General features: G+C 40.0%; 1 protein-coding gene across 15 annotated transcripts in view; it reads right to left on the bottom strand.

The window, feature by feature from the left end:
• Positions 1-465: 465 nt before the first annotated feature.
• The window catches only part of EMCN (endomucin), a 187,676-nt gene continuing 166,612 nt past the window's right edge, over positions 466-21,529 (bottom strand). For all 15 annotated transcript variants that reach the window (XM_045019565.1, XM_045019563.1, XM_045019570.1 and 12 more), the window contains 2 exons: positions 7,268-7,341; positions 466-890 (listed from right to left, as the gene is read on the bottom strand). In XM_045019565.1, coding sequence (XP_044875500.1) covers positions 885-890; positions 7,268-7,341 — 80 coding nt within the window. In that variant the 3' untranslated portion in view covers positions 466-884. The remainder of the gene's footprint in view (positions 891-7,267; positions 7,342-21,529) is intronic.

The following is a 21,529-nucleotide window of genomic DNA, read 5'->3' as shown; positions in this document are numbered from 1 at the left end:
ATTCCATGCATTACTCAAAATTTGAGAAACAAGGCCTATCACTGTTGTTATTCCCTTGACAAATGCAGCCTGTAGTAAATGCCTTTTGAGTCCTCACTGTATATTGCAGATTAAATCTGAAAAAATATTCTTACAGCAGATATAACAAAGTGACTACCCAAGGAACAGTAAAAACAAACAAACCCTATAATATTTGTTTGTAATTCGTTTGCATTTTAAGGCCCATGTGCAGTAATTTACAGTGTTTTAAAAAAATCTAATGTAAAATGTAATTGGTAAAATCGCCCCCTTCATGGAAACAAACAAAACCAAAACCACTTTGATATTATCTCCAAGTGCCCCATCCTGCAAACATTTACTACCAGGTGAAGTGCTTCCTACTATGAGTAGCCCCATAGAAGTCAATGGGCGTACTTGTGGTAATGATAATTTTGCATACTGGTGTTTGAAAGATCAGGCCCCAGGTTTGCAATCTACTACATATGATTTCAGAAGACTATTTATTGAGCATATAAGAAAATATATTAACATATTCCTTCCTGTATGGGAAGAAAACATTTCTATATACAAGAAAGACATCATTATTAGCCACACACCACCAGATTTTTACAATATTTGTATCATTTCTGAAAGTTTCTCTGCTTTAATATGTGTAGAAATAATAAATATGTACAGTACACCAGTTATGTAGCCATTAAGAAAACACAAGAGTCTTTCCAGCAGAAAACATGAGGCATTTAAAGTATGGAAATTAAGAGCTAATCATAGAACAATTAACACAAATATTCTTCCTGTCTATAGGAAGCTGCAGCTGATCCACATGTCCCCTGTGGAACTATAACTTCAGAGGGCAGTTCCTTTATAATGTGGCAAAAGAGGCAGCTTCACATCTGAAATGACAATAAAAATCTCAAGATTATCATCCCTATTCAGATTAGTCAGTATCAACAATTGGCATACAAACAAGGTTGTTATTATGGTGCCAAAATCAGAAGAAAACTATTGGAATTATAGCTGGAATGTTTATTCTCAATCGCTTACATCTGTAGGAATTCACATGATTTGTTCTCCCAGGGCAATATTTGATCAAAGGCCTCACCTGAGAACAAGGACTTGCCTCAGTTTATAAAATATTAATTGATTTCAACTGAGCAGTAATTTCTCACCAAATCTGTCTGGTCCCTGAATGTGCAAATTCATGAAAGAAAACTTGCTCTTTTAAATCATTTGCCTACATGAGGGGCACAGTGGTGAAGTCTAACCGAGCACCAGGCAGAACCCCAGCCTATAAGAGCACAGTGACCAAATTCCCCACTATGCCCATACAAAGACTGACCCTGTGAATTTACTATTATTCTCCAAAAGGCCTTAGAATGAAAGACGGGGGCAAGTTTGGCCATTTGTACAATAAGACTCCCCTCCCCCCTCAAAATGACCAGTAAAAACATTGAGTGAATGCATTGTTTAGGAGCTGCTCTTGCTGCACTCATGGAAGCCAATGGGAGTTTTGCCACTTCCTTCAGTACAAGCAGGACAGAGCCATCTGTACATTTCTCATCTATTGTTTCTTACCCATACTCACTCTGGGACCTATCCTCTGCTGTACTGAGCACCATGCACATTGGCTTCAAAAGGAGTTGAGAACCCTCTCTCCTCCCATGAGGAACTTTGCAGAACCATGGGTTCTTCCCCAGAAATGGTGCCTCATTAATATATTCTTCATCAGTAGGTACTGTAATTTAAATGCTTTCTTTTTTTTATCTACTAGAGATAGAAACTGCTTCTTATGTAAGAAAAGGGTTTATGCATTTTGATCTGAACACTTTTTATCTAAATGTACATAGTCTTTCTAATTCTATTTAAAGGTTCATTTTGTCTCATTCTGTCTGCTTGCTATCCACATCTTCATGTAGGCTTTGGTGCCTTTGCTTTGGCACGTATTGCTTGGTAGTCTATGCATCCTATATTCCCCAGAATTGTATATTGCCCATTTGGGAAGTATATTTTTAAATTTTATTTGACTTTAGCTCTCTGTGCTTATACTGCTAATTCCCATCTATCCTAATGTTGTGCAGCATGCTGCTCGTTGATTGGCTGCCGGCCTGAGCCCCGGAATGGCTGCGTTTCAGTGCTGTTGATTGTTTGAGTCCTATTCCTGCAATCAGATCCATGCGGTTAGACCGCTGAGCATACTTGGAGCACCAGTGAAACACTCATGTGGATCAGCTTGCAGGATTATGGTCCTGCTATATAAAGCTCAGTGCAGTAGAAAGTGCTGTATGAATATAAATGTGTTTGCATTATATACATGAATTATAGAAAGAAAATATAACTTTTTTGCATGGTAAGAGTGCTCAAGCTCTCTGTACACTACAAAAGCCACTTCAATGCCTCTGAAAATATTAATATTACTTTTAACTTAGCAGCTTCATTCATTCACAGCAACCAGGTTTCTTTTCAGAGCTACAGAAGTGCTGCTCATTACTGCTTCCAGTGGAAGCTGTTACGACTTCTAGTTAAGGTAGCAGAGTCTTAAATGGCAAATAGCTGTGTACACTCAGGCCCTTATCTTCCCTGTCGCACTTCAAAAGGCCAGTCTGCATTCTGCAGAGAAGTATAAAGAGATATTAAAAACCAACAACCAATCAGCTCATTAAAATTGTGCACTTGTGGCAGAGGCCCTTTGGGAAAGGTCAGACAAACAACGGGAAAGTGTGGCAGCAGCCATCTTGGGAGAGGTGCAACAAACAAGGATGTAAGATAAGAAGATCTAGGTGTCTTGAAAGGAAAGAAATTCCCCAGTACAAAGATCTGTGTGCCCTAAAACAAAGACCTGGCCACAAAAGAAAGTAACTCCCCCTCCAGTAAACAAACTATGGATGTGGGTGGAGAAGCCCCAGTCACTAAGGCTGACTTGAAAGACCCACTGTTTAGAAATCAGAAAGATGAATAAAGGAGATGAGGGAAGAGTTCCAAGTCTGCTAAAGATATTTAAAAAAAATGAAATTATAATAGACACCGAGAACAGATATAATTTAAATTAAGGGCTCCTTCAAAAGTAAACTCCCAATCAAGGGCAAGCTTCTTTTTCTGATCCTTTTTTTAGGGATTTCAGGAGGTTTAGGGAAGAGGATATTATTCTAGGGGTATTTTAACAAAGTATTTAATCCCAATGAAATGTACACAGAAGGCATGTGGAGCAGCAAGTGCAAATTTGTTGCATCATTGAGAAAATAAGGACCTGGGTGTATGTCTGGTGGGAAAAGAAACTGGACGTCTTCTACTCATGGATTCTAGGATTTATATGATTTAAATGTTCTAGGATGTTGGCTAATCTGGTCAAAAATTCTAACCCAGAAATTATAACTTGGTCTGATCATGCTCCCTGCATACACTAATTTAAAAGATTGGGACTTAGTGGAAAAACAAAGGGCCTGACAGTACAATAGAACTTTGTTGTATGCCCCCCTTAAAATGTTCAGCAATATATGGAAAAAAATTATAAAGAAAGGATCAATAAGTGTTTTGGGGCAGTAATGAGAGGGATACTAACAAATATAGCATCATACCTCAAAAAGATGAGAGCTCTTGAAGAAGAGAGATTGGTTAAAGAACTTCCTGTTTTGGAAAGTAAACATAACTCTACAGGATCTAAAAAAGAGTGTATAAGAAAATAAATGAGATAAGAGGGAAGATTAATCTGTCACAAAGACGAAAAGCTGAGCAAACACATATATTAAACAAAAATATTACAAAAAGGGCAATAAAGCTGATAGGGTTTTATCCAGAAATTTAACAAAGAAACAGAATAAATCATCCATCCCTCTGATTAGAAATAAAAAGGGAGATTAGTAACTGGCATCAAACAGATCTCAGAAATGTTTGCTAACCTTTTCCATACTTGGTGCACTTCAGAACATCCAAATCCTGAACTTATAAGTAGATATTTGAGAAGCATGAAAATGCCTCAGCTCTCAGAGGATGATGGGGCAGCTCCTGATAGGCAAATTGCTGCAGAGCAAGTTGAAGTTGTAATTAAGAATTTAAAATCCAATAAAGCTGCAGGTCCCAATGGGTTTTCTGGGGAGTATTATAGAGTTCTAATGCAATTGTTGGTCCTTATTTTAACTGAACTGTTTAATAGTTTAATAATATTGCAGGGGAATGACATTCCAGAGTCACTGAAAAAGAGGCAAATATTGTGGTCATTCCTAAAGAAGGAAAAGACCTTACCAAGTGCACATCATACAGACCTATTTCTTTAATTAAAGTGGATACTAAAATTTATGCCAAGGTGCAAGCAAACAGATTGGGTGTTATCTTGTACAAATATATGTACCCTGACCAATGTTGGTTTGTTGTTGACAGGCATCTGTCTGATAATAGCAGAAGAACTCTGAATTTGATCTATAATGTGCATTTTTGGACACTGAGAAAGCCTTTGACTGGCTGGAGTACCTCAGATGGATTTTGGTAAAGTTTCATTTTGGAAATCAGTTTTATAGGGGCATATTGACCCTACGTACTCATCCTCGCACATCTGCTTTGGTTAATGGTCATCAATCCCTTCCTTTTAATTTGTCTACAAGTACGAAACAGGGTTGCCAGTTATCTCTCATGTTGTTTGCTTTGGCAATGGAGCCATTTGCGTTAAATGTTTAGAAGCAGCCCCTTGCTTTATAGCATCAAAACGCCTTCTTGGATTAGAACACAAAATAGGTTTGTATTCTGACAACATCTTGTTATATTTGCAGGATCCAGAAGCCTAGATAGAAATTACAGAACAATTGACTTTGGAATTTGGATAACTATTGGGCTTCAAAATAAACCATGATAAATCTGAAATTTTAGGAAATATTCCCAAAAGGATCAAAATAAATTTAAATGGGTAAAGGAATCCTAAATATTTTAAAGAATAAATATTGTGGAGAAACAATTGTAGAGCACACTACCAGTTTGGGGTCTCTGACCTGTTTTTGACAGTCTGCCTTGTGGTGAGCACTCATGGTCATTGAGCCATTCTAGACAGCATGACAATGCACTATTAAAATTTGTATGGAAACATAAAAAACAAAAGGTGAGTTTTAAGCTTCTACGGCCTACAATGTGGGACGAACTCGCTTTCCCTAATTTGGCTTCTTATTATGCATCACCATTAAAAGAGTGATTCAAGTTAACAATAGACCATCCAAACACTGGGTATAACTCAAACAAAACAGAAGCCCAAATAAAGGTATTCCTAGTAATTGTTGGGTTAAAAAGAAATGTAGGTCACCAAAGAATAAAAAAAAAAATAAAAGCACCCATTCAACCAGACATCCTTAGCAGCTTTGGAGAAATTTAGTCAACTCCTGTTGCTTAGGCCCTCTCTTTTATCTACTTTCATTAATGATCAGGAATGTACCCCTAGGAAGTAGAGTGACTATTGAGTGTGGGTATGAGCTGAGATTACTCAATTCTCACAACTGTTCCTGGCGCCTGATTTGAAATCATACAAATATGAAAATCCCGTATTTTCAATATTTACAACTCAAATGTTTTATTGTGAAAACTGGACACAAGGCAGCTCTATCTAGACCCTGAACCACATTTGAAGAGTTGGCCCAGGAGCAAATAAAGTAAATAAATACAAGATTTAATTTCTAAGATGTATACAATTTTGATTGGAAAAAAATGTTGATAAGAAAACAACCCAGATGAAAAGATGGGAGAGGAATTTGGACAAAGAAACTGATCTGGATGACTGGGTGTCCATGTAGGAAAGGGGTTATATGTCTCCAATGTGTGTAGCTCATAAAGAAAATGTTTATAAATTACTATATAGATGGCATTTGACTCCATTATATTTTTGCTAATAGAGAGGTGCTCTGTTGGTGGGGTTGTGGTGAAAGAGTAAACATACTTGCACATCTGGTGGCTATGTCCAGGAACTGAAGAGTTTGGGGAGGAAATTAAGACATCCACTGACTGCTGACTTAGTGCTCTAGTAAAGGATTTAAACAGCATGACAAATACATTTATTTTTTCTTGTAAGCAGCTAAACTTTGTTTTGCGCATTAGTGGTAAAAGGTGACTCCTCATCCTATGGAATTGTGGTACAGTAAAATATGGACTGTCCTTTTCATGGAAAAGCTTTCACACCAAGTTTATACACAAGAGAAATGCCAAAAAGAGGATCAATTTTTAGAAATGTAGGTACCCTTTGTAGTGTACCCAGAGTAGGAGATCTCCCTAATCAGCCAGCCAGAATCTTTAGCAAGGTTCTTTGAATATTAACTGGATCCTGAGTAACAAGTAATGTATGGAGTAGCACGTTAACATTTTATTATAACTTTGCCTTAATAAAAAGTAAATAAAATATAATATAATAAATAATTATAAAAATGACAAGTGGTTACTGTGAAAAGAGAAGCAAGGGTGGAACCACAGGGGGAAAAGATGAAAATACATGACTGCCTGAAGAGACTTTATATTTGGAGAACAACACAGAGACCTTGATGGGTTTCATGTTTTGACCTGGATGGATTCTCTAGAGACCCCTGCTTTCCTATATTCAAAAATGTGGGACAACATTTTCAAATTTAGGGTGACTGAAATCAAGCACCTTAATCCACATTGAAGCACCTAAATAAAAATGGCCTAATATGTAGAGGTCTGAAGTGTACACAACTTCCTGTGAAGCCAATGGGACTGAGGGCTTAACACTCCTGTAAATCTGGCTGCTTTTATTTAGTCACTTAACTTCATATGTTTAGTTTGGGCTCACATACAAAAATGTAAAGCTCCACCCAATAGGAAATAATAGTCAACAGTCAAAGCAAAGAAATGCACACGTTAGGCCCCATCCTGCAAGGTGCAGGGTACCTCCATTTTCATTGGCTTCAATAAGTATTGAGAAAATAGCACCTCTTAGAATTATTTCAGCACAATGCAGGATTGACTCTTATTTTAGTAGAATGCTACCGCATGATATCAGCTGTAGCCCATATAGAAATCTTAACTTTTTGAGTACGAGTGGCAAAATATCAGTCCAGAGCAATGGAGCAAAATTCTAATATTGCTTTTACAACATGGGGAAAACCCCCAGCTAATTTGTGATTCTAGTTCATGAAAGTTTAAGCAAAATGGCCTTAAGGTTCTTACTGACAGAAGTCTTAGTTTTTTCTGCTTACCATTCTTGGCTCTTTGTTTTAGCTTAACTGAACCATGCTAATGAAAACAGATATTAATGAAAGTTACAGAAAACAGAATGAAAGAGTAAACATACATATTTATTGCCCAGGTGTGAGGAGGATTCATCATGTTGGTGAGTTCTATTCTTTCCCTGAGAGGAGTGTTCACCTAATGTAGAGAAGGTACATTTTGATTAATTAGGCATAGAAACATAATTAGAAACAAGTGCAGCAAGAATACATCACAGACAGCTTTGCAAAATTAGCCCAGTTTCCCTGTCAGAATTACATTACATGCAACATTCTCCATTCCACTCCACACAGTGGATCTTGACTTGGCTATTCTGTATTCTCTGTAGCTTCAATTTAGAAAAACAGGGATGGACTTAAGCATTCACTTAAGGCTTTCCTGAATTGTGGCCTAAGTGCTCATAAGTTCCATATATATCTGTTTTTCCAGAACACCCTATTCTCACTAATACGTGTATGAGAGGAGACTAATTTAAGAGGTCTATATAGTTAAATTACAATGAAGTTTGAAACATCCTTGTAAAAATGTATCATATTTATCAAGATTACATACTGTATAAACATGAGTCAATACAAATCAGAGGTGCAACGAATCCAGTATGTTCTATTCAACTGAAAACTAAATTGTAGCTATTTGAAATGAATAACTAATAGTTCAAGTGACCTTACGTGGGCAGCGATATATGCCGTACAATACAGTGCAATCTTCAGAGTTCAGCGGAGAGAGACCTTGATATCAACTGGGATTCTATTAGAACTGGTTGAAAAATCCAAAAGTAATTTTACAATAAAAATTGAATGTGTTTTGATTTCAAAGTGTTTAAAATGGAACCTTGTTTTGTTTTATTTGGATTTTTAAAAAAAGTTCATAATGTCTATCAAAAACATCAAAAAAGTTATTGAAATGGTTATCAACAAATGTTTGCTTACCAGCCCCCGACCCCAGTTTTTACTAAACAAAAAATATCAGGAACCAGTTCAATAGCTTTTTACTATACAGATGGGGGGGGATGAGGGAAGGGGAAGAGGAAATATTAGAATAAAAGGTCCAGAGGTTTTTTGGTGAAAAATGGAGCAGTTCAACAATATCAAAATATTTTGTGAAAATTTTTGTTTTCAGACAACTGCCAAAAATGTCAGCCAACTCTAGATGCGATACAGTTTTGTCCCAGCCAACTCCACAGATTTTTAAGGCCCCGCCCTGACATCTTTATGGGTGATAACAGTCCCCCCCCCCAACACACAAACACTTGTTTTTTCTTTACCTGAATGTTTTAACCTTGCTCCACTTTTGGTCATCTGTACAGTATTAAGATAGGGGTGGAAAGGAAGACAACAAATAGAACTGGTTGAAAAAAAATGGGGAAGGGGAGGAATTCCACAAAAAAATTTGCCAAGATTTCTTTTGTAGAATTTCAAATTTTTCAAGATTTTCTGATCAGCTCTTCTGCCAAAGGTACCCCATCCCTGTTACCCACCATGAAGACGTTATAAAAGAATCACAATGCCCCCGTTGAAACAGGACAGTTCCAAAGCCTTGATCCAAAGTTGTTGATGTCAGTGTAAACGTTCCCCTTGATGTGAATGATCTTTGGCTCGGGATCTAAAATGAGGTGTGTTTCTTAGAACTAGTAATAATTGTTTCAGAAAGCTGAGTATCCAGACTCATCCCTGCCAGTAGTAGCGAATTTGCTTTCTTTAAGGTCCAGGGGCACACAGGACAACATTAGTCTCTCCCTAGATGGCAGAGACATTTAGTCCAGGCACCCTGCCTAACACATGATCTATCCAGTGTGATGTATGTGACACCCATAGAAGGACTGATCCACTCAAAAATTGCTAGGTGTCAATGTCCTCTTTGCAAGATCAATGAGCAGCCACTGAGAATTTGATCTGACAGTGCAATGCCTCTATGGTTTTTTTAATTGGTTGTCTGTGTTAACATATCACCTGGTGGGGAGTTTTGTGGGTAGAATTCTAGAATAAACCATAACAATGCCTGCTCCATCTTTGCTCACATATTTGGATTACACATCCTTGGTAAACACAGTATTAGAGTCTATATCTATTACTCCAAACCAACAATTTAGTGAGAAGGACAGAATAGAATTTCAGAATAGAAAAGGGAACACAGGAAGTCTCTGAACAAAAGAAACTAAGGCAATAAAAAGACTGTTTCAGAAATAAGATTGGATTATGCCTCAAAGAAGCTATAGAAAATTTTAGCATATACGTGGTGCACCTGGACAAGCCTACAAATGGGATATTGGAAAGCAGGAAAGGGCGCAGTATTACAATTGTTGGATCCAAGATGTTTGCTCTGCTGAATATCTTGAGGCACCAGGGGAAAAAAAAAAACAGAAGAAACTAATTTGAATGTTCTTATTTAAGTGTGAAGAGATTTTTATTAATCCAAAAAAAGTCTTAACTGAAAGATATTGTTCCCAAGACAGTAAAAAAATAAGTTTTGACCCGCGTATTTTATAGCAAGTCGATAGGTTTGGTTTCCATGTGCATGTTAGAACAGCTGAGATTTCAATTTACTTGCAGAATTTTTTAGCACTAAACTGTGCAGCATGTTGCTAACTGTGGCTTATGGGGGAAAAGGTGTCTTGGTCAAAATCTCTGAATATAGTGAATCATTTTGAAAGTACTGGACACAGAATGCAAACATATTGCTGTTCTCAAGCAGTCTAGATAGATTATATGGGCACCTTGGGGGACTGTTGTTCAGAGAAAGGACATGATACAGGAATCACCAGAAACACCAAAATAGCTAGCCTTCAAAATCAGTGAGAAACTGGCTTTTGTTTCCTTTAGCTGATTCAAGATTGTCTAGTGAAAGCTAAGCAGCATATTTAAGAAATTCCACCATTGGCATAGGAGATGGAACATACTGAAGGACTATATAAAAGAGTGTGAGGTCATCGCTGACAACTGACACAGAGCTGCCTCTCACTGTGTTTGTACAGCACCTAGCACAATGGGACCCCACTCTCAATTGGAACATATATGCAATAGTGTAATAATACTAATGAATTTTCCCGGTGCCAGTTAATTACTGTGGAAAATTCATTTCATGATTGTCTACTCTGTTAAAATCACTGATGGAATTGTTATAAAAAAGGAGAAAATGTGGGAATTAGGAGGTATTGACAGAAAAAAATTGATGCAGTTAAACATGTGTTGTCAGCTGCACAGGTGTAAGTGCAATGGGACCCGACTTTACCTGTGATCTTGACTTACGACACCTCTCCAGTTGGAGTAGGAATTATCTCATATAGATTGGCAGAGGGCAGTGAGAAGCCAACTGCACATAAATCATGCACAGCTACAAAAACTGAAAGAAATGATGCACAGATTAAGAAAGAGGTCTGAGGTACAGGATTAGGATAATGGAATTACACAGATACTAGCCCGGAAATTTTATTTGACAACTAACTGTAAAGCCTTACTGAAATCTTAAGATTTTATTGCTATTACTTGCATCCTCCCTCTCTCTCATTCCCTTGTATTAGTTAAAAGAACAGGAGTACTTGTGGCACCTTAGAGACTCAGGGTATGGCTACACTTGCAGCTGTACAGCGCTGGGAGTTAAACCTGTCTTCATACAGCTGAGTAGGGAAAGCGCTGCAGTCTGTCCACACTGACAGCTACCAACGCACTGTCGTGGCTTCATTTGCAGCATCTGTAGCGGCATTGGGAGCGGTGCATTATGGGCAGCCAGCGTTCAAGTGGCTGCAACGTGCTTTTCAAAAGGGTGGGGTGGGGTGGAGCGTGACAGGGAGCGTGGGGGAGAGAGTGAGTGGATTCTTGGAGCCGACACTGTGTCAGCACCCTGCCTTGCAAGTTCCAACCCCCTCCCCTACTCCTCTCTCACTCACTGAAAGCAAACAGCAACTGTTTTTTCCCCTCACAGACCAGATAAGCAGCCGCGCCGAAACAGACACCCCCCTCAATCCTACCCGCTGCGCTGCTTCTCTCCTCAAGCCCCCTCCCTCCCCCTCTCCAAGCAAACACTAGCTGTGGGCGTTCCAAAGGGAGCCCCCCCTGCCTCTGCCCATTCACAGCAAACACTAGCTGTGTTTGTTTTTTTGATAACCAGCTCCGGAGCCCCGAGTTCACAACAAAACAAAGAGAGTTATCTTCACTTAAAAGGATTATGGGAAGCTTCTGGAGGTCAGTCACAGCGTAGTAAGATTATTCCCTGTTTACACTGACACCCCAGCACTGCAGCAGCAGCGCTATACTCTTTATTCCTCTCGGGGAGGTGGAGTACATGCTGCGCTGTAGCCACGGAGATACAGCGCTGTATGTGCCTTGCCAGTGTGGACGGGGAGTGAGTTACAGTGCTATAAAGCCACCAACAGCGCTGTAACTCTCAAGTGTAGCCAAGGCCTAACAAATTTATTTGAGCATAAGCTTTCCTGGGCTACAGCCAACTTCATCGGATGAATGCAGTGGAAAATACAGTAGGAAGATATATATATATACACACACAAAGAACATGAAACAATGGGTGTTACCATCAGGGGCTGCTCTAGGGATTTTGCTGCCCCAAGCACGGCAGGCAGGCTGCCTTCTGCAGCTTGCCTCTGGAGGGTCTGCTGGTCCCACGGCTTCGGCGGACCTCCCGCAGGCAAACCGCCAAAGGCACCCTGCCTGCCACCTTCGCGGCGACCGGCAGAGCGCCCCCTGCGGCTTGCCTCCCCAAGCACGCGCTTGGCATGCTGGGGCCTGGAGCCGCCCCTGGTTACCATACACACTCTAACGAGAGCGATCAGTTAAGGTGAGCTATTACCAGCAGGAGAGAAAAAAACTTTTTGTAGTGGTAATCAAAATGGTCCATTTGCAGCAGTTGACAAGAAGGTGTGAGGAACAGTGCGTGTCTGGGGTGGGGGGAAATAAACATGGGGAAATAGTTTTACTTTGTGTAATGACCCATCCACTTCCAGTCTTTATTCAAGCCTAATTTAATGGTGTCCAGTTTGCAAATTAATTCCAATTCAGCATTTTGATTACCACTACAAAAAAACTAGGATATCTTCACAAGGAGCTACTGTAATTCAGCATTGGTCTTTGATATGGTCAGCATGTTATTATGGCACTTATTAAAAATTGTTTTTGCAGCCTAGTAATTCAGATACTCTTATCAAAGTCATCAAGCGAAATTCAGGCACCAGACTATAATCTGATATGCAGTTTCCTTCCTTCTGCAGCCAGTTGTCATCCTTAATCAGAATGGGGATGGAGGAGATAAAGAGCAGAACTTGGTTATCATGTGAAGGTAGATACAGTTCTTGATTCAATAATGTATTTACTTGAAATAAATGGGAAATGTAGATCAGATGCTAGCTAATTGCAAAAAAGATTCCGCAGAGTCCAAAGTGACAGTGTCAGGTTGACATCTTTTCAGTAATAGCACAGCTGAAAACTTAAGTGTTGTTACTGAATAAAACCATTAACCTGCAGCAAGCCAGGAGTCTCCAGTTATTACACCTAATGTACTAAAAAGTACACAGTACTAAATAAATTGATGATATGAAGGGGAAAATATTGTATTTAGTGAAGCAGTTTTTATTTGTCGAATGAAACTTTCACTTGGGTGGGCATACGTAACACCCACAAACATGTTAATTAGTTCTTGTAAGTTGCTGCCATACACAGAGTGTCCTGACAGATCAGCTCATGAACATTTATTCTGACACTGTCATGCTTCTGACTTGTGTGTCATTAGTTGAGTGTATTGTGACTCTTTGCTCTACAGGGGAATTTTGGGTTCTGAAATAGACATATCTCTGTTCTATATTTATTCATGTACCTGAAATTTATAATAGAGATGTTAGGTTTCCAATTTGACTCAGGATGCTAATGTTGTTACCCCGGGGACAGATATAACAATATCCTGGACAAAATTTATGGAATTAAGTTAAACCTTATTGAATTAAGTATTTTAGGAGTCCACTGTATTAAAAAGGCAAACTTACATGTACTATTGTGGTATTGTACAGAATTTCTTGTGGAGGAAGACAGGATTAATGCAATCTCTGGGAAGCGTTAGGAACTTCAAAGGAATTTTTGGGACACTATATGTGATGTGCATTTCCTAGGGAACACTTGCAGGGAAGTGAATGCAAATGACCCACGGAGGATTGCATTTTTTTTTCATGCTTGTCCTTGAGCAGAAAGCCATTGTCAGGCTGATGAGCTATTCACGCTCTTTTCAAAGCAAACTGGCTAAATGAAAAGAACGAGGAGTACTTATGGCACCTTAGAGACTAACAAATTTATTTGAGCACAAGTTTTCATGGGCTAAAATCCACTTCATCGGATGCATGCAGTGGAAAATACAGTAGGAAGATATAGATACACAGAGAACATAAAAAAATGATTATCACTACAAAAGTTTTTCTCCTGCTGATAATAGCTCACCTTAATTGCTTGATTGCTTGATTACTCTTGTTATAGTTGGTATGGCAACACCCATTTTTTTCATATTCTCTGTGTATATATATCTTTCTACTGTATTTTCCACTGCATGCAACCGATGAAGTGGTTTTAGCCCAAGAAAGCTTATGCTCAAATAAATGTGTTAGTCTCTAAGGTGCCACAAGTATTCCTGGTCTTTTTGCTGATACAGACTAACACGGCTACTACTCTGAAATCTGGCTAAATGAGTGACTCACAGGAGGCATGAAGGTTCTTGTTCTGAGCAAAGGGTGTTATGAACTTGAACCCTGTGTGGGGTTTGAAGCACTGCTCACCTGCCAAAGCTCATGCTGGTGTTGGGGTAATCTTTGGTAAGCTCATTAGCCTGCATGCAGGTTCTTTTATTGTTTTTAATGTTTTATGTGCAATGCTTTATATCTTACAATAAATATGCTTGCTTAGAAGGAACTGTGTGGTAATTACTCTGTTATCAGTCTCTGAAGAGCAGGCACAAGAAGCCTGCTTTGGCAGTCTGTCTTTTGCTGGGGATTCCACAGCAGAGTCAGGGAATCATGCCGTCTGGAAATACCCTTGTCAGAAGTGAGAGAGCTGTGTGTCTCCACCCCAGGTAGACAATGTCTGGGGAGATGGAAGCCCAGAGTGGGTGCCCTTTCTGGGCCACAGAGGGGGAATACATGTGCAGTTGCCTTGAACAGTGATAATCCCAAGCACAACACACATGCAGGACATAACCAGAGAAGCATGCGGAGTAACAGCAGCTGTCCTAAGGATAGGTCATCCAGAGGCCTTTATACTGCAGAGACAAGCACAAGGAGCTCTTTGTATTTAATAGGAGTGCTGCCCAAGTAAGCAATGTAGGCCATCAAAAATAAGAAGCTGTATTTTGTGTTAGATTTCTATGGGATGTTATTAATGAGGCCAAGTGTGCTCCGGTGTCACTCCACCACAACATCTATCAGCAAAAAACCCGGCATAAGTAACAATAATTTTGGTATAAAGCAATTGCAGTGTAAGTGTGTCTTGGTCTGATGAAAATGTAACAATAGAGGCTAATTTTTCATAAAAGTGCAAAAGGCATCTGTGGAGATCAGAAGCTGTATGTTCATCACTATAATTCTAAAATTAAAAAGGGAGGGAGTGTAAATAATGCTTGAAAATAGAACCGTGCTGGACTGAAAATGCAGCCACAGCAAAATGAGGGAGTGCAAAAATAAATTCAGTGATGACTACACAGTTGATTGTGGCCTGTTCAGCTAGTAACATTCACAGTAACACACTAGGAAATAGGAGACAGTGTGAGGCAGGTAATAGTAGGGGGAAAATCAGGGCACAGGTAGCTCTCACTTGAACCCAACCCAATGCTGATCTCCTGGCCACACTAGGCCTAACCAACTAATAGTTCCTTCTCACAACCAGCAGGACAGAGGTACCTATCCAGACAACAATGTCAGTTATGGGGCACAATGGAATAGAAAGATAAGGGATAAGTAGCTATCCACTGCTCAATAGCCAACCAGGGAAAGATGCAGAAAGAGGCAATTCCCCTGAGAGAAGGAGGTCTCAGGGTACAGCTGGCAAACCAAGTATCCCGAAAATTCAGGTGCATATATCATTCCCCAGTGCTGTGATCCCTTAGCAGTCCCAAGAGTTCTCCTCAGTGGCTGGGGTAGACTTTGCTTTAAAAGCTCTTGGAAACACATACAGGACACAGAAATAACAAACAATAAAATAACACTCATTTAAAAATACAACCACAGAGATGTGCAGAAAAATGTGTAATTGGACTAGATAGTAGCTCTCAGAGGCCTCAGTCAGAATTGTGTGGTGGGTGCTGTACTGAAAAATAAAAGACATTCGCTGCCTGGAAGACCATGTGGGGAGTTTATTCTTCAATTTCTATGAGGAAACAACAGTGACAGGCCATTTTAAAATAAGAGACAAACTAAGAGAGGGTGAGAGTAAAAATCAGACAGAAAGAAAAGGAGTACTTAAGGACTGGCTTGACATAGCCCTGGCAAGGATGACTTAGTTGGGGTTGGTCCCGCTTTGAGCAGGGGATTGGACTACATGACCTTCTGAGGTCTCTTCCAACCCTAATATTCTATGATTGTATAATTTCTCCCAGGGGATGACTTTCCATGAAGCAGCTCCAAGACTATCCACCTTCAAGGAGAAAAACAAACAAAAAAAGGCATTGAAAGCACAGTTCACAGTAACAGAAGCAAAGATTTACTAAGTAGTCAAAGTCACCACCTCAGGTACATGGGAATGCCTTTACCCTTTCCAGGCACTGAGGTCCTGCCATTGGTCTGCTGCCTGCTGACCTGCACTGGAATAGAAAGCACTTCCTACATCAGAAGGGTTTACACTTTCAGGTGACCCTGGATTCCTTCCTGTAGATCCTAGAAGAAATGAAGGAAATGAGAGAGAATGAAACCACTAGTGCAAATTGAAAAATGTGGTCTAAATGTGGAACCATTCCCCATAGCCAAACTCCCTTTGGCATGAGCAGGGCCCCCAGGATTGAGCCCCCACTGGGTCAAACAGACATTGAAAACCTCAAAAAAACAAACAGGTGCCTTACCTCCTTAAGCCCCATCGCCCAGATGTGCATGTGCTTATCACAGAAGATGCCTGGTCTCTGGGCCTGTAGTTGGAGGGATAATTCCTTGTCTTCCTCTGACATGGTTCCAACAACAGCACGAGGGCATCATGTCTCAGGACATATTTGTGGTTAAATGTGCTCGACAGAACAAATTGCTTAAACAAAACATTGACTCTCCAGTGGAGTGAAGATGGGGGCATGCCCTAATTATGAAACGATGGAAAACCATCGATCCAAAACACAGTTGCATAGGCATTTGCTCTGAGAGCTGTGCTAGGTATTCAGGTGCAAGTGCCACAATGCACACATATTCCAATGTCTGGAGTGTTGAGTGAAGTAAGACAGACTCCTTTTTTCTGTCTCTGACTGACTAAATTCTGTCTCTCACTGATTTTTCTCACTCTCACTGTCTCTCACGGTCTCTTCACCTCCTTCAGACACCACGTGCAGCATTCCTTATCATAGAGAGGGAAGTTGCGTGTTATGGATCATAGAGGTCACGGTGGAGAACAGCATGTTAAACAGGGGAATGGCACAAAGAATTCACAGGCCACAGTACCAAAATAAAAATAAAAATCCATTCTGTCAAGTATCTCACATCTTCAGAATATGTAGCTCACATGACTGTGCATGGGACATACCTGTGGGCAATATCATGGAAACCTGGTAGGTTCAATTACAACCGTTGGATACTAGAAGACCTAAGATCATTAGTATTATTAATATCCAAAAGCAGTGGTTGGAGATGCTCAAGTATACAATGGACCTGGGAAATACTGGGGAGTGTGGCTCTGTGTTCTGGGTTCGTGATTGGTTCAAATGTTGTATTGTGCTATCCGTGAGCACCTTGAACAGAGAGATGCCTCTTTCCTTCAACGTGGTTAATACCTAGGAATCATGGAACACTTACCAGGAAAGAGAAACAAGAACCAGCTGAGGGGAAATCACTATTCACAGACATCCATTCTGTCCCATTTCCCTCTGGTTGCATTCATCCTCTTGGGGAAAAGTATAGCAGCCCAAGAGAAAAGGAGAGGACCGTGCATGCAGTCAGTTCTGAATTGCCACCAAAGACCCGGATGTGCCACCCCTTCCCATTGGCCGCCCCAAGCACCTGTTTGCTGCACTGGTGCTAGGAGCTGGCCCTGGAAGGAATGACACCTGGTGTATCAGAGTACATTCAGGTGTCTGGATTTCTCTAGGCAACTTTGCAATAACTTTTACATTGCCACATTCTCAGAGACTTTATATTAAATATCATATTGGTGTGATAACAATATCAAAGACCATTGCTACAGTCAGACAGCTGCTAGTGCAGCTACTCCAGTCTTGGTTCCAGAGTGATGATTTATGATCCATTATCTATGTATCAGTACAGTTTTACCATGTGCACTTCATATTTATGGGACATCCTCACTCCAATTACTATGCCTCAGGGCTTTCTACAGATCTGAGATTCACTTCTTTCAATTGCCTTTTAGGGAGGTTAATAAATACACAGTCTACAACGAAGTAGATGAGAACCCAGCTCCCACTACAAAAGGAGGTAGCTAGGATGTCATGTTGGGGTTTTTAAGATGTTAGACAACTGTATCTGGGTGATGACTGTACTTGTCTCTCACTTGTCAGAAAATCCTGCATTATTACGCATTGTCTGGAAACATGTCTAAAGTTGAAATGTCATATATAGAACTCTGTGGTGAATGCTCAGTCCTAGAACAGGAAAACCCAACGTAAGTGCATATATTCACCATTTTCCTGGCTGACTGTTGTGATGCATGCTACAGTATGTGATGACTTCTTGTTGCAGAGCCCTTCACATGCCACATAGTCAGTCTGGAGTGGCAAAGTTATATCTCTGCATGCTCCATGTAAAGCTTTCCAAATTATACACAGTATCCAAAGTTCTTGTCCAAGTCAAATTTTTACCACAGGCTGCATTTATGCTTTCTCTTACTTCTCAGGTATTCTAATGTACTACTAAACTCTCACATGAAATCCAAACCTTATAGACATATATTCTTCAGCACACACATTTTTCTTATTTGTTTCTAAAATGATGAGAACATTAAACTAAGTTTTACATGGTTTTCCTAATGCCATAAGGCCCATTGGCAGAAGAAATGTATTTGGGCCAGCTCTTTGGTTGGAAGACATTTTCTGCACTTTTTCAACATTATTTGTAGATATCCCTCTGTATGTTCTAAAATTCTTCATTACTTCTTTAAAGTATGATCCAAATGCACTGCTGAAATAGGCCAGTCTCCTTTGTTCTCTATTGCCAGAGACCAGATGCAAAATTCTGCCTTGACACACATCCCATCCATGCAACCTCATTGAAGACAATGAGTTTCCAGGATTGCATGTCAGGGCAAAATGTTTCCTGGTACTTTCATTTGCTTTTCTAAAAAGTCATTGTTCCTTCCTCATCACCAAATTGCTGTGGATAAATCAAAAAACATCAACTGTGCTTATTGAAAAAGCTTACTTCAAATACAAGATCAAGATTAGCCCTTTATGTAAACTTCCCAAAGCACTCCGCCTCCATGGAATATTGAGTGACAATATACCCAATCAGTGAAACAACAGAAGCATTACCATTGGTTGAATATACACTTTGAGGGCAAGACACATCTAAAACCATTGAGAGATGATTAAGATGTAGGAAAACATTTAAGCATGTGTTTAACTAACAAACTGAATAGCTCCATTGACTTTGATAGAACTACTCACACATGTACGTTCTTAGCTGCTTTCCTGGATTAAGACCCTCAACTTTTTGCAGATTACATATGCACCACAATAAAAATAATAATAGAATCAATGGCAGCCAAAGTGAAGTCCTTTCAATGCTGTTTGTGAAAATGAAGCTGGCTATACTATGATTTCCTCTTTAATTGAAAAAAGAACAGGAGTACTTGTGGCACCTTAGAGACTAACACATTTATTTGAGTCTTTAATTGAGTTGCTTTTCCTGAATCTAGTTAAAAAAAAAGGAATGCATATAAAAGTTTATATGACAGATATGGCAATTTCCTGCAATATCTTTGGGAGATCTTATTGAATTAAGCTTAAATAGCTTTGGAGTCCATTGTATTATAAATGCAAAGTTGATGTGCTATGTGGGTGTGTATGTAATTCCTCTAGGCGGGAGATGTGGCCAATGTGAACACTGGGAAGGATTATGAGCTTCAAAGGACTATTTGAAACAATGTGCCAGACAAGAATGAATTTTGGGACAAAGTTAAGTGTGTTTCCCAGGAAATCTCTAGGTTGAGGGGTGCGCAAAGGTATCACGTTCGATTATGCAAAAACTCAGCCTTTGGAAACGACACCCTGAGGAGAGCACCTTTGTCTCCTGATTAACTATTCCTGGTCTCGAAAGATCAAAGGCCTAAGCTATACAAAGAGGTGACTCTCAGATTCATGGTGGTGATTGTTCTGAGCCAGCAGCTGTTATGAACTTTTAACCGTAGGAAAACACTTTGGTGGAATTCAAAAGACGGATCACTTGCCAGAGCCCTTTTTGGAGTTGAGGGGTGATCTCTGGGGCCTGGTCTACACTGGGGGGGGGGGGTCGATCTAAGGTATGCAACTTCAGCTACATGAATAGCGTAGCTGAAGTCGAAGTACCTTAGCTCGAATTACTTACCCGTCCTCACGGCGCGGGATCGACGTCCACGGCTCCCCCGTCGACTCCACTACCGCCACTCGCTCCGGTGGAGTTCCGGAGTCGATGGGAGCGCGTTCGGGGTTCGATATATCGCGTCTAGATGAGACGCGATATATCGAACTCCGAGAAATCGATTGCTACCCGCCGATCCGGCGGGTAGTGAAGACGTACCCTGGTAAACCTATTAGCATGTGTGTAAGTTCTTTTATTGTGTTTTAATATGTTTTTTCTGTGATGCTCTCACATGAATTTACATGCTTAGAAAGAACTGTGTGGTAACCTATAACTGTGGACAATTACACTGTTTATAGCCTCTGAGGAGAAAGCAAAATGCAGACGCAGGCCATTTAGGCAGCCTGGTAAAACACTCCATCACCAGGGAGAAAGATGTGGGTCTCTTCCCAAGAGAGTTGATGGCTGAGGAGCTGGGACCATAAACGTGGGTGCCGCTGCTGGATCACTGAGGGGGAATGCAGGTGCACTGCAACAGTTTACATTGCTCCAGAATAACTTTTTCACAATGTAATTGTTTTTACTATAATCACTAACTTAGTCTGACACTCCATACGTTTCTGTGTATTTGTGCTATTATGAAATGACTGTCCTTGGGCCCAAATCTTCAACCTGTATTCAAGTGAGTAAATCTTTCTTACATGAATAGATACTTTGAGGTGACTAGGACTTGTGTGAGTAAGGAGTATTTTCATCAGGTTTGTAATATGAATGGACCCTTTTTCAGATTTTTAAAAAAAAAATTAATTTAATTTAATTAAATCATTTTAGGAAACTTGGAAGAAAAATGCCCTTTATACCTGCGGATGTGTGTTTAATTTCAGAATTTATTAAAATGTAGAATTTCATCAGTAAAAGAGTTAGGTGTATTAAATATGAATAGCATTAACTAGGGGGAAATTCATGTTCCCTAAGTGGTTATGACTCATATCTTCCAAATATAGCCAACATACAGCATACCTCAGTAAAAGAGAATATTAAGCATTCTCTCCACAGAAGGAGTTCAGAGAGCCAACCTGTGATCTAGAAGCTGATTAAAAAGACCTCAGGCCCCATCTTGTAAAACACGGGCACCTGATTCTCTTCTCATTTAATGGATTCAAAACAGGAGTAACCCACTGAAATCAATGGCGTTACTCCAGTGTTAAAATTGGTGAGAGGGAAGAATCAGGTCCTGTAGGTGTCCAAGAAATCTAGTAACTACCAGAAGCTTTATGCAGCTTTTTAAAGAAATACTGCAATTTTACAAACACACACACACATCCCTCCAATCCACTTAAAATACACCTATGATCTCAGTTTCTAACAACACATTTAAAAAATAAAACCCTAAGCAAACCCTGGAATTCAATTTTGTGTTTTCTAAGACCTGGATTCCATTTGTCTTGCAACAGCAGGCCAGGGTCAGTTAGAGAGTGAAGGAATGTGGCTCTGCAGCCAGCCTAGGATAAATGGGTACTGCTCCAGCCAGGCAAAGCATTTGGAGCCTGATCTCTTTGACTGCAACAGGCCAACGGGAGCGACGGGATTTGCAGTGCAGCCAGTAGACCGCAGACTGTACCACTCCTTGCTGCCATATGTGTGAGG

Source organism: Mauremys mutica, chromosome 5 (assembly GCF_020497125.1).
Source record: "Mauremys mutica isolate MM-2020 ecotype Southern chromosome 5, ASM2049712v1, whole genome shotgun sequence".
NCBI classification, from domain to species: Eukaryota; Metazoa; Chordata; order Testudines; family Geoemydidae; genus Mauremys; species Mauremys mutica.
Note: the sequence above shows the minus strand (reverse complement) of the source record. Positions and strands in the feature narration are given on the sequence as shown.